This window comes from Aegilops tauschii, chromosome 5, assembly GCF_002575655.3.
Source record: "Aegilops tauschii subsp. strangulata cultivar AL8/78 chromosome 5, Aet v6.0, whole genome shotgun sequence".
Lineage (NCBI taxonomy): Eukaryota > Viridiplantae > Streptophyta > Magnoliopsida > Poales > Poaceae > Aegilops > Aegilops tauschii.
In genome coordinates this window covers 490661779-490674474 of record NC_053039.3, presented here as the reverse complement: position 1 = coordinate 490674474, position 12696 = coordinate 490661779, and the positions used below count along the sequence as shown (strand labels likewise).

Genomic DNA, 12696 nt, shown 5'->3' with positions numbered 1-12696 from the left:
CTCGATTTAGCCGTGTCAACAAGGTGATGAAACGCTTGCGTTCTTCATCACATCACCATGAGAAGAAAAAGATGTGTGCGATTTATACTCTAAGATAAGAAAAGACCGTCAGGCCAAACGGAAGCGAGTAGAGAGACGGAAGAAACGGGGAAGGAGCAAGGAAGGCAGGCTGTGTGCAGTGTGCGACGTGTAACCGGAGACATTGACTCGCTGGACTTCTTCCCCAAGCCGCGTGGCCCCGGACCAAACCTGAGTGGAGGAAAAAAGAATACCAGCAGAGAGAGGGAGAGCAAACCAACCCCGCCCGGTCCCTCCCCCCCTCGCGAGAAAGGAGAAAACAAAGCCCAAATGGCGGGGGTCGTCGTCTCCAGCCACCGATCCCCTGCCCCCCTCCTTCCCCCACCCCACCCCGCCATTACCACTGTGGCCACTAACTAGGGTTTCGTCCGCGGCCCCCCCATAAGCCCCTCCCCCCTTCCCGATGCCCTGGTGGAAGCGCTCCGCCCACCGCCCCTCCTCCTCCGCCTCCACGCCCGCGTCCCCCGCCCGCGCCTCCACCTCCCGCATCCCCCGCCACGGCGGCGCCGGCGACCCCGACCACCAGCCCCGCCTCACCAGGCAGCACCGCCTGCGCCATGTCGACGACATCGAGGTCGGGGGCTCCGCGCTCCGCCTCGACGACTCGCACGCCGCCCCGCCCTCCTCCTCCTACCCCGCCAGGAGGGACGCGGTCTGGTCCGGGCTCGCCACCGCCAGCTCCACGCCGATCTCGAGGTCCCCGAGCAACATGATGGAGGCGGCGCCGGCCAGGTCGTCGTCCACGCCCATGCTGCTGCCCCGCCCTCTGCCGCTGCCCCACCAGGACGACTCGCCGTGCCGAGGGCCTGGGAGGCCGCTCCCCTCCCCGAGGATGTTCGACGGGGACTGCAACGGATCGGCCGAGTTCCTGGGGGCTGCAGGGACTGGAGGCGAGAGGCCGTCCACGTTTCCAAGGTGGGGATGCATTTTGTGTGTTTTGTACTAGTTTATTAGATGCTTCAAGCTTCCTTCCTTTGCTGTTCAAGTTCGTATAAACAGCGTAACCTTGTTAGTTCTGTTTTAATACTTAAGCGATTAGGTTGCTAGCAACGAGGTCACTGGCAGTTAACAAGTAGTAGGTCACTGGCAGTGGTATCTGAATGAGGTTGGGGTTACCAACAATATGGGCATATAAGAAGGCATGACACATGACACTATATACTAAAACTGCCACACTAGTAGCATTTTGACCACTTTGTAGGGCAGAATGCTGTGAGGTTGGTGAGAACAGTTTAGGTGAACAATAAGATGGCCAGGGATTGAGAGACCAGGGAAGATGGCCTTTGCTATAGTCTAACCATGTTGACGATCTGAAATTAGCTTGGATTAGGGCTTCAGACATACATTGCTGCATAGTTGCATTCTAAAAAGCACGGACACGGGGACGGAAAGTCGGGGATACGCATACGGGGATACGGGATACGGCATTTTCCAAAAACAGCCATTCGGGGATACGGTGAGCATATATAAAATAAAATAAAAATATGCCATGTAATATAGAGTTAATACAGAAAATAAAGGAGAAAAAGATTAGAATAGAGATACTGCCCCATTCGGGGATCTACAGCACCAGGACCAGACTGACCTTCACTCTCACCCACAGACGATTGGCTACCGGCTGTGCCACTCCCAGATGCCATGCTCTACCTAACCTAACAGCAAGCAGTACAAACAGCAAGCATTCATCATTCATGATCAACAGCAGCACAAGCATTGAACTAGCAAACATGACATGAGTAGCAAGCAACAGCAGCAACACTACTGCTACAATCTACAGGCATTCAAAGAGCAGCAGCTAGCAAGCAGCCAAGCACAACATCCAGCAGCTTAATGGAAGATCAAATCTGAATAAAACAGATCAAGAAGTGGAGGAGAGGCTGCTAGTTCAGGGATTGGGGAGGGTTACCTGCCGTCAGGAGAAGAGGCTGCTGGCTCCTGGTGTGGGGGTAGTGGTGGCCGGTCGAATCCAAGCGTCGCCGGCGGCCGTGGCCGCGGCGAATCCAGGCAGCGGCGGCTTCGTTCCAGGAGGTGGCGGCTTTGATCCAGAAGAGACTGGGACCTTTTTTATTTTTGAGAACAAGAGACTGGGACCTGGGAGCCCCACCTCGTTACGTGGAGAGCTGCGTGCGATCCTGCAAAAATAGGGTTTCGTTTTGGGCCATGGCTGTTTTTGGGCCGGGCCGTATCCCGTCCGTGTCACATACGTGTCCTGCCGTGTCCCTGGCCTTTTTTCTTTCTTTTTAATCGAAAATCAGGGGATACTGGGGGATACGCGTATCCAGCCGTATCCCGCCGTGTCGACACGGCCAATCGGCAATTCCTGCCGTGTCCGTGCTTTTTAGGTTGCATTCTACCAAGAGGGTTGTAGGTTTTCTGTGAACTTGTTAGCTTATGACTAGGAGATCATAGCACCTTAGCAAAATTTGGTTGATATGTCACGAAGAGTTATTGTGGTTTTGGACCCCCAGAACGAGTTGAGACAATTTGCTGTTTGGTGCTATGATACCCCATAACATTTGTACTTGATGATGCTTGGTTAAGCTACTTGCCAGTTTATTAGTTCTTGAGATGAAAAAAAGGCTGGCTCAGATTGTGATTTTAACTGATGAGTGACTGAGATTGTTTCAGTACTGAAGTCAGTGAAGTGTAATTTGCTTTGATTAACTTCCATGAAGCTGCTAGTAAAGAAGATTCTACATGAACGTGATTATTAAAAAAAAAACTGTGTCATGCCACACTGATCAGATTAACTCCATATCTGACCATCTTTCTGATGTTGTCAATGTCTCTGGTGATAGATTTATGCCCCACCAAACTGTTCAAAAGATTCACGAGCACAATGACTTACGGTCAGCTGGCACACATGGGGCCACCTGTGGCCAACGGAGAAAGACATATAAAGAGAAGTTCCAGGATGGCCCAACTGAAACTTTGAACTTTAGGTTGAATATTCCTGCTAAAAGTGCCCCGAGCAGCGGGTTTTCAAGTCCTGTACAGAGCCCTCGAAGGTTGAGTAATGTAGACTTCTCATCTGCTGCAATATCCATCCAAGGTAGCAATATATTGTCAGCACCATCACCATGGTCTTCAGATCAATCAGGATCTTCACCCCCTTCCACCTCACCTGAAAAATTTGTGGGTGGCCAGGAGCGATCTCCTCGCTCTAGTCCTTTGAGAAGTCCTGCTCGTAGATCAAGATACCCAAGTGCACCTCCATCACCAATGCATACAAACTTGTTCCCAGAGAACCACACTTCTCGTCCTGAGGGCAATCCGAGTGCCAATCTTCACCCATTACCTCTTCCTCCTGTTTCAATGAGCCCAAAGCAAACAAATTTTGGCCACCCGTCAGTTCCAAAAGTTGAGACGCCCTCAATGGCTGGTCAGTGGCAAAAAAGGAAGCTCATCGGCAGTGGCACATATGGCTGTGTATATGAAGCTACCAATAGGTATGTTATATTTCATTTTTATTGTAGTAATCGCTTCTCTAAATTTTGAACATACCGTCACACCAACATACAGGCACACCGGAGCTCTTTGTGCCATGAAAGAGGTTAACATAATTCCTGATGACGCAAAATCAGTTGAGTCTCTGAAGCAATTGGAACAGGTTCGGCCATACTTGTTTTGATGTTGCTTATTTCTGCGTATGGAGATCATTAGTCTTGTTCAATGTGATTGTCTAATGTTCTCTTTTCTTGTTGAGGATTAAGAAGCATATTTTTGCTTATGCTCACATTTGGTTTGCCTTCCTTTTACCACTATACAATACTTCTTAAGTATATGTAAAACTCTGACAATACTTGTTTCATTTTTCTGGAACTTGGTTGGGCAATAACTGTATACCACTATTTTTTTATGCTATCTAAGGATCATGCAATTATGCACTTCGTCTGATTGCTCATCACCTTTGTTTCAGGAAATTAAATTCCTTAGCCAATTTAAGCATGAAAACATAGTGCAGTACTACGGCAGTGAAACTGTAAGTTCTACTTGCCCACACCGAGGGAATTAACAGTGCTATATAATTTTGCTATTAACGGTGATATGGGCACCTTGCAGACTGAAGATAGATTCTACATATACCTGGAATATGTTCATCCGGGTTCAATTAATAAGTACATTAGTCAACATTGTGGTGCAATGACAGAATCAGTTGTCCGCAATTTCACTCGCCATATCCTTAACGGTCTTGCTTTCCTACATAGCCAAAAAATTATGCATAGGTAATTTTTCTTTTTCATTATTTGTTTTTTATCTGATAATTGTTCGCCATTGGCTCTTTCCTAACTTTCTGAACCTAACCTTTGTTCAGTTTTTTGCATTATCTCTTGTTTTTCCCTCATACAGTACCATTTGTCAGATTGCTTGGTCCTAATTTTCCCTTCCAACTTTATTCTGCATTCAGTTCATTTTGTTTTCTTGAGCTTCTTGTACAGCTCTATCCACATCTCAAGGGCTGATTCTGATTCCACTATTGTCTGTTAGCAAGTATTGGTTGGCTAAAATGACACATGGATGATGGATGTAGATAAAATTATTATACTTTTGCAGGGACATTAAAGGAGCAAATTTGCTTGTTGATGTCAACGGCGTGGTTAAATTGGCAGACTTTGGAATGGCTAAGCATGTGAGTTCCACTTTGCGTCTTGGCTTATAATTTTTGACAGCACTGGCACTTTGCACATAAGTACTCAGTAGTCACTTTAATGTCTCGTCGGCACGTAAGTACTCAGTAGTCACTTTGAGAAGGATTAGACACAGATGAACATTTGCCTATCTTTAATTTTATGTCGCATTATGACCACCTGAGCATTATGTGTGCCATAAGCTGTTAATCGTAATTTTGACATTTGATATGAGTACTTGGTAAAACATTTCAATATTTCTTAGTTGGATTGGACCATTGGTTATTATTTTGAACTAGTTTGACATGACATTAAATTTGGTATTCCTTATTTCTATAGTTATATTTTTAGTGCATACCCTGAGAGGCAATGAATTTACTATTACACCGTTTATTTTTCTATTGGACCCGCTCTTTCAGGTTTTCCTTATTTGCCATGGTGCTACTTTTGTAATTAATTTGCTTGACTGTTTCTTCTTTTCAGTTGAGCACTGCAGCTCCAAATCTTTCACTGAAAGGAACACCATACTGGATGGCCCCTGAGGTGCGAACTAGTTAGTCTTTATAAAATCATAGTTTTCTTTTTCCTCATTGTGGTAAGGTTAATTTCGGATTTTCAAGCATAGTAGGCATTGTTTTTTACTGACGTGCAGAAAATACTTGTGCGTTCTAATTTGTTGACGACAGCCGAAGTAAATTGCATCACAGTTTCTGTTGGATACCATGTAATGCATTAGTCCACTGCACTACTCAGGAACACATATAAAGCAGTTAAGCCTGTTTTGGCGAGGCTCGTGCTCATCGAAAGCTTCCAGGTTGTAGCTGGGTCTGTTAGACCAAATAGGGCTACCCCCACTCTCACACTTCTTCAGTTGGAGCTAGAATCACCTTTTTGCATACCAAAAACACATCTAGGGGCCTTGAATTGTTCCATCAGTTTCACATTTCGTTTAGAACAAAACTATTGGAAGGTGATCCTTTGGTAGTCCCACCCAACTGGGCATTTCAACAAGGTTTGTTTGATCCACCCAACAATGGGATTTGTCCTATATACATTCATCCCACTCCCAAAACTAGTGGCTACCCACAACTCCAAAGTCAGTGGCAATGCAGCACTCGGTTCGGTTCCGGCACCCTCGCTGCCTTTGCTTTGCCATGTAGAATTGACACGCCAACTCCATACCTCGTGTTGGATGTCGTGATGTTGTTTCCAAGAAATAAAGGATGATGGTGACGGCATCACACTCCATCCACCTTTACCTGTGTCTCCTTCACACTTCCCTTTGATGCTGGATCGCAATTGCTACTGCCTCTTCTGAGTCAGATTTGGGCACCACCAGGAGGATTCAGAAGGAACTCAATGGTGGAATCTTCAATCACGAGTTCCACAACCTTCAACACATACGGCAATATCAAGGATAAGTATAGGTTGTTGATGGTTGTCGGAGCCGCTAAGAGTCTGATGGATAAAATCTTCTGTTTAGTGAGGAGGTCGTCTTTTTTGTCTCTGTAGTTTCCTCTCTCTAGGTTCTGTGTAAGGGAGGTCGTTTTCATATATCGGGTCGTTGTAAACTCTTTCTTGCTTAATATATTCACGTGCAGCTCTCCTGCATATTCATGGAAAGATTTGGGAACCACCATGGCTGTGTAGATAGTCACTCTTAATGGAGCTTCTGTTATGATGTAGTATGCTTTTTTGCTTCTTTCAAACACCCTCAGTCTTGAGGTCACCGCGGTCGATATGCAGCTTCACCCTTGTAAATAGGCTGTAAATACTTTCTCTTAAGAGAAATTTAACCGCAGGGGCCTACCCTACTGTTTCCTTGTGAGTAATTAACTGAAACTAGCTCAAAACCTCCTGAAACTTTGTCAAAACTTTCTGAAAACTACATGATAGCTCAATTCCAGGGATCTGAAACTTGCTGAAATCCACATGAACTTGCTACCCTGTTGTAGGTTTTGAAACCCATGTGTTAGAACTTTGTTCTGAAGCCTGAAACATTCTTGTAACACAGTAGCAAAACCTGAAACCAAAAACGTGGTTAAAGGGGAACGGACCCCTCCCTTAACTGCACGTTGTTAGATAGAAGATGAGACCTTTCTGCGGATTTCACGCAGATAGCACCCCACAGGTTCGAACGCTGGTCGGCGAGTTTACCACCGTAAACTCTAGCCACCGAGCTAGCGCTCAGTTCTTGTGAAACCTGAAACCTGAGTTTGTTGATACAGGAAACTTGTCGAAAGCTTGCTGCTGAAACTGAATTCTTACTGAACCATGAAGCTTGACTCCTAAAGGAATGACGCTTTAGTGCAGTCATCGTCTCATTGCGCATGATGGCATGTGAAAACACCTTGATAATGCCAGCAAGGTATTTACAGCCTCCTAGGAGGAATGTAACCAAACTCTCCCTCTTTACAATGCAATGAAACGCACGCTCTCATGCGTTTTCTCGAAAAAAAACACCTTGATAAGGTCTTAACTCTTGAGTCTAGACTGCTAGAGGTGGATGTCACACTGACAATGCCAGCAAGGTATTTACAGCATATTCCCCTGGGCCTGCATTGAGGCCATGGCAAGGTCTCAATCGTTAATACCTGCAGGTGGATGATTTTGGGAGTAAAGCACTTGAGATGGTGTGAGTTCGGTTCTCTGATTAGGTTTGACCAAGTGGTTGATACCTATCCTGTCTAGCCATGCCAATAATTTTCACATTTAAGGTTTGAACTGCATTTGCGCAATGTAAAATAATGACTTCTCAAGCAGAGAAACTGTGTGTAGCCCACCAAAAATGCTTACATCCATTTCATGTAGTCTTCTTGTGGACATGGCGCTCAGGCAAGAAAAGCAGATGTTCCAAATTCTCAAAAGCGATTCATGCATTTAATGGAACTTTATTTTCATGCAATGTGTTTGCTACAGCACCTAAGAGAGCTGATTTCTCGAACATTCAGCCTGCCTAAGGTATTATAATTTCCATAAAATCACGCCGATAACTTAAACATGTGAACATATGCTCAGGGGATGCTTATCATCCCACATAGATTAGATTTTGTGACGACCTTTACTAACTTTATATGTCTTGAAATTAAGAAAGAACATCCACTTAACATCCCTAAACTACAGAAGTTCACGTTTCAACCTTAAATTCGTAAACCGTTTATTTCCAGTCTTGAACCCTGAACTACCTTAAAGGGGTGAAAAAAACACCGATTTCACAATTTATGGTTGAAATAAGCAGTTTACAGGTTCAAAGTGAAATGTGAACTTGTGTCTTATGCAGTAGTTCAAGATTGAAAAGTGGACTTTCTTTCTTCTAAACCTGATAGCATTTTGGTTTGCAATCTTGCTTGATATGAAATCATTTAGTTTGAATGGATATTTTACAGTAGAGTCACATCATTGGGCATACTGCTAAGTTGGCATTTAGATTTACAAATTCTTTGGTTTTGCCTTTTGGTTTGTTTCATAGAGCTGTAAGCTGCATCTCATCGGTCATTGCTATATGACACAGTCACACTTGCACATTTGTATCTCAGGTTGTCCAGGCTACACTTGTCAAAGATGTAGGCTATGATCTTGCCGTTGATATCTGGAGCCTCGGTTGTACAATTATTGAGATGTTCACTGGCAAGCCTCCTTGGAGTGGTCTTGAAGGGGTAAATAATTCAAGCCTTTCTCCGTTTTGTAAAATCAGGATATGTTGTATGAGTTGGATTTATGTAATTAGGGTAGCTTGCTTCTCATTAGTTAGTTTTGTATATGAATGATGATAATTGCCACATATTGGCACATTGGCCTAAATAAAATTGCTAATGGAGAAGTAATATACTCCCTCCGTTTTTTATTTACCCCGCTTATTAGCTTTTTCTGAAGTCAAACTTTACAAACTTTGACCAAGTTTATAGAGAAAAATATTAACATATACAATACGAAATCAATACCATTAGATTCATCATTGAATATATTTTCGCACCATATTCATTTTTTGCTGTAAATGTTCATATTATTTGCTATGAACTTGGTCAAACTTTATAAAGTTTGACTTCAGTCAAAGTTAACATGCGGACTAAATAAAAACGGAGCGACTATGTCAACATTTGGGTATTTCCCTTCCCTGTCTTGGGATTCTGAAGCACGGAATCTGCTTTTCTGTGGTGCAACAGCCAGCTGCAATGTTTAAGGTGTTGAATAAAGACCCACCAATTCCAGATAATTTATCATCAGATGGGAAGGATTTTCTGAAAGGCTGCTTCAAGAGAATCCCGTCTGAGAGACCTACAGCAAGCAAGCTGCTTGAACACCCATTCATCCAAAATTCAAACCACTTCAGCCAGCACGTTTCTGTACATTCTCCTGCAGGAAACAAATCCCCAGTAAGCTTCCCTCAGTTAATGCATCCACTTGAGTTTTGATATTTGCGTGGACATTCATGACTTTGAATGTTAATGCCAGGATGCTGGACACTGTTCAAGAGAAAAGAAGTCCTGGAAGACCGAGCCTTGTGTGAGAGGGAAACAGACAAATACAAATGGGTGTGTACTTTCTTCACACTTCTCTGTCTGTAATTTGGTGTTTGATCTGTTCATGAAAGGTTTGCACTGTTACGGATCTTGACCTTGTTATTGTTTTATTATCTTCTCTGACCAGTGAAACAAGCAGCTCTAGATGTTCTGGGTCATTGGGTCATCGTTTGATGGCTCCAACCTCCTTGGATACCCATAGCTTGTCCCCTCCACCGACGAGTTATAAGTCTAGTTCTGGTTCTTCAGCTCATAATACACCGAACGGCATGCATTTTTCAATCGCGTACCCGCAGCCCAGTCCACTACCGAGGCCTAATGGAAAGGAATCATTAAACATGTTTTCATATTGAAGAAGGATGGGCAAACAGTCGTGTAAAGTATCGATGTAAAGAACGTCCCTGCGGTAATGATTGCAACGGGATATGTGTATGCTTATTTTCGGGGGAAATGTGGTGATCCCTTTGTAGCAAATTGTTTAGGGTTAGCTGTAGGTATAGCTAATGTTCCTGATTGTTGCCAGCACATAGGACATTAGGGTTGTAGTTGTAGCCTGTGTGGTGTTCATGTTGTTATCATGCCTCGATGTAATCATTTTTGATGATTTTTTGGGGGGTCTTGAGTAATAATACGCGTGAATTGGCAACAGGAGATCAAGATAGACAATGTTTGTGTGTGCGCTCTCTGGGTTCAGAATTGGAATGTATGGTGTATTTTTCAGTGGTGGTAATTGCTTGCTCATTTGTTGTGGTCACGAGGTCCGTGCTGGTTATTCTCCCTTGGCTTGATGAGCTTATTTATCATCACCCGATGGGCTCCTTGCAGTTGTATCTTCAGTGGTATGTAAGTTCCAGGCAGTGAGGTTGACACGATAATGATAAAATGATACGACGCTGCGGCATTTATTTGTTTATTTTGGATATATATGATCTTACAGAACGAGCGTTCTCCAGGTATCTGTATCCCGGCTGGACACAAGACGAGACACGGCGAAGCGCGCGAGAAAGTGTGCTTCCATGTTGCATTCCCTCGTCTCGTGGCGAAATTGAACAGAAGGGGAGGCTCTCGCCAGAGCCTTCGTTTCCAGAATCACCTGACCAGTCCATCTCCCTGTAGGTTTGGGACTACTACGTACAGACAAGCAGTCTGTCACCTCGCATAACATAGTCAGGTTCAAGTCACTCGCCAACGTCATAGATTCACGGCAAGCGATCGCCTCCAGCGTTTTGGGGTCGTCGACTCCCTGAAACACAAATGCAAGGCCGAGGCTCCTAGGATATTGCCCTTGCTCGTCGCGCGCGCAGCTGCCGCAAACCGCATCCATCGTTCATTCTTCCAGACTGCAGCACCAACATTCCTCGAGGTGGTATCCATCGGTGCGACGCATGGGCATGTTTTGCTAGTGTATAAAAAAGGGCCAACGAATCCGGAATAATTTCAAAATTTAACAGGGCACTCATATAGTTCTATGTTGCCTCTGTAAAGAAAATCAGGGGGGAGGCAGCGTATATCGTTTCCCACACAAAGGTGACACGTTCCCTCTCGAAACCACGAGGCTTGTTGAGAGAATCTCCGGTTTGCAAGAAGTTTATACCAAAACTTATCTCAATTCGCCCGCGCCGCTTATGGCCGGACCACAGCCGAGACCTTTTACGGGCTCTGCTGATTGTAGCTTCCTGGATAGAAAGTTATGCACAAAAGCATACGTCAGTGGAGGGCTCTGAAATCCTTCCTTGTGTATCACCTTCCACCTTGCATACTAGATGGCCCAAAAGCGTCACACATATCTTCATCAGATCTTGATGAGATGAGATTCAATCATCGCAAAAAGCCACAACTTGGCGGATGGGTGTCACATCTTGTTCATATGCTCGGATACCTCCCTGCCAACCAATGACCACACGCAATGCGCCATCATACACCCGATCAAAGAATGGCGCCAAGAATCCCTTCCCCGCACACTCGATTAGAGAAATGGCGTCAAGAATCCCTTCCCCGCACACCGCACAACGACTCTCCCTTGCCATATTTGTTGTGTTGTAAGACGTCAGCTGTTGGTAATGAATGTCGGGCCAGCCGACATAGAAATTGTCTCATCCTCGTTGGGACTTGAATGTGCCACAATGAGATGGCATAGTGTTTGATTGGAAGATATTAGAGATGTGCTGTATGCGCGGGCCTCTTTTACAGAGACACCTTGTACATACCGAGCACAATGTACACACACAAATACGGATACTATCACACCAACAGTTTCACAGAACACTCACTATCAACGAAAATGTTGCCTCCTGCTGGAAGAATAATCTGCCCATGTGACACATAGTCAATCCTAGTGTCTGATCCTTGGTGGACTGAGATACAATCACTCTTAATTAATACTTCATCCATTTTTATTTACTCCGCATGTTAGCTTTGTTTGAAGTCAAACTTTACAAACTTGGGCCAAGTTTATAGAGAAAAATATTAACATATACAATACCAAATCAATACCATTAGATTCATCATTGAAAATATTTTCATATCAGACAGACTTGTAATGTAAATGTCCGTATTGCTTTCTACAAACTTGGTTAAACTTTACAACGTTTGACTTTAATCAAAACTAATATGTGGAGTAAATAAAAATGGAGGGAGTACTCATATTCAAATATTTGTTGTGTACTCCCTCTGTAAACTAATATAAAAGCGTTTAGATCACTATTTTAGTATTCTAAACGCTCTTATATTAGTTTACGGAGGGAGTACTTGTCAATTTTCATACACATGTGACACCTGACTCAAACGTCACACCAATTTTTTTTTTTAAATTGTGTTAAGTTCATATACCCCTGAGCTTCTACGAGGTAGCATTGTCAGCGAGGAAGAGTGTTAAAATAGGTCTAGCGTGTCGTGTACACGTACTTTGTACGTATGTAATTGTATATGCTGATTGTTATATATAGAAAGACGTGGAGAGGTTTTACCCCACGGGAAACCCTAAACCCTATTCTCAAACTTGGTATCAGAGCATAAAAGACTTGCTCAACGTCAGACTTGTGCTTAAGGAGATAAATCCAAGAGAAGCGAGAATAATCGTCAACAAAACTCACATAATACTTATAGCCTCCGGAAGAGGCAATAGCAGGCCCCCAAACATCAGAATGAATTAACTCAAGAGGCATAGTGGAAACATGATGTGATAAATTATAAGGCAATTGTCGACTTTTAGCACGCTGACAAGCATCACACACGGAAGCCTGACGTTCAGAAGAACACACAAAATCATTATTCCTAACAATGTTTTGAACAATATTATTCGAAGGATGACTCACACGATGCAAAAGATCCAAGGCATACTTCCGTTGAGTTAACGTCATCCCCCTTGAATTGTATGACGCTTCCAGACCAAGAAAATACTCCAACGGCCCAAGATCGTTGATAGGAAAACTGGCCGCGAGGGCATGGACAAGACCATCAACAGCATGTGG

At 44.0% G+C, this 12696-nt stretch overlaps 1 protein-coding gene across 1 annotated transcript; it reads left to right on the top strand.

The window, feature by feature from the left end:
• Positions 1–245: 245 nt before the first annotated feature.
• On the top strand, positions 246–9956 carry LOC109753319 (mitogen-activated protein kinase kinase kinase 5). Its single transcript, XM_020312222.4, has 11 exons — positions 246–993; positions 2877–3527; positions 3601–3688; positions 3998–4060; positions 4141–4304; positions 4633–4708; positions 5190–5249; positions 8243–8362; positions 8870–9079; positions 9159–9238; positions 9354–9956. The coding sequence occupies exons 1-11, from the start codon at positions 482–484 to the stop codon at positions 9577–9579; spliced, it is 2250 nt and encodes a 749-aa protein (XP_020167811.1). The 5' UTR covers positions 246–481; the 3' UTR covers positions 9580–9956.
• Positions 9957–12696: the final 2740 nt, after the last annotated feature.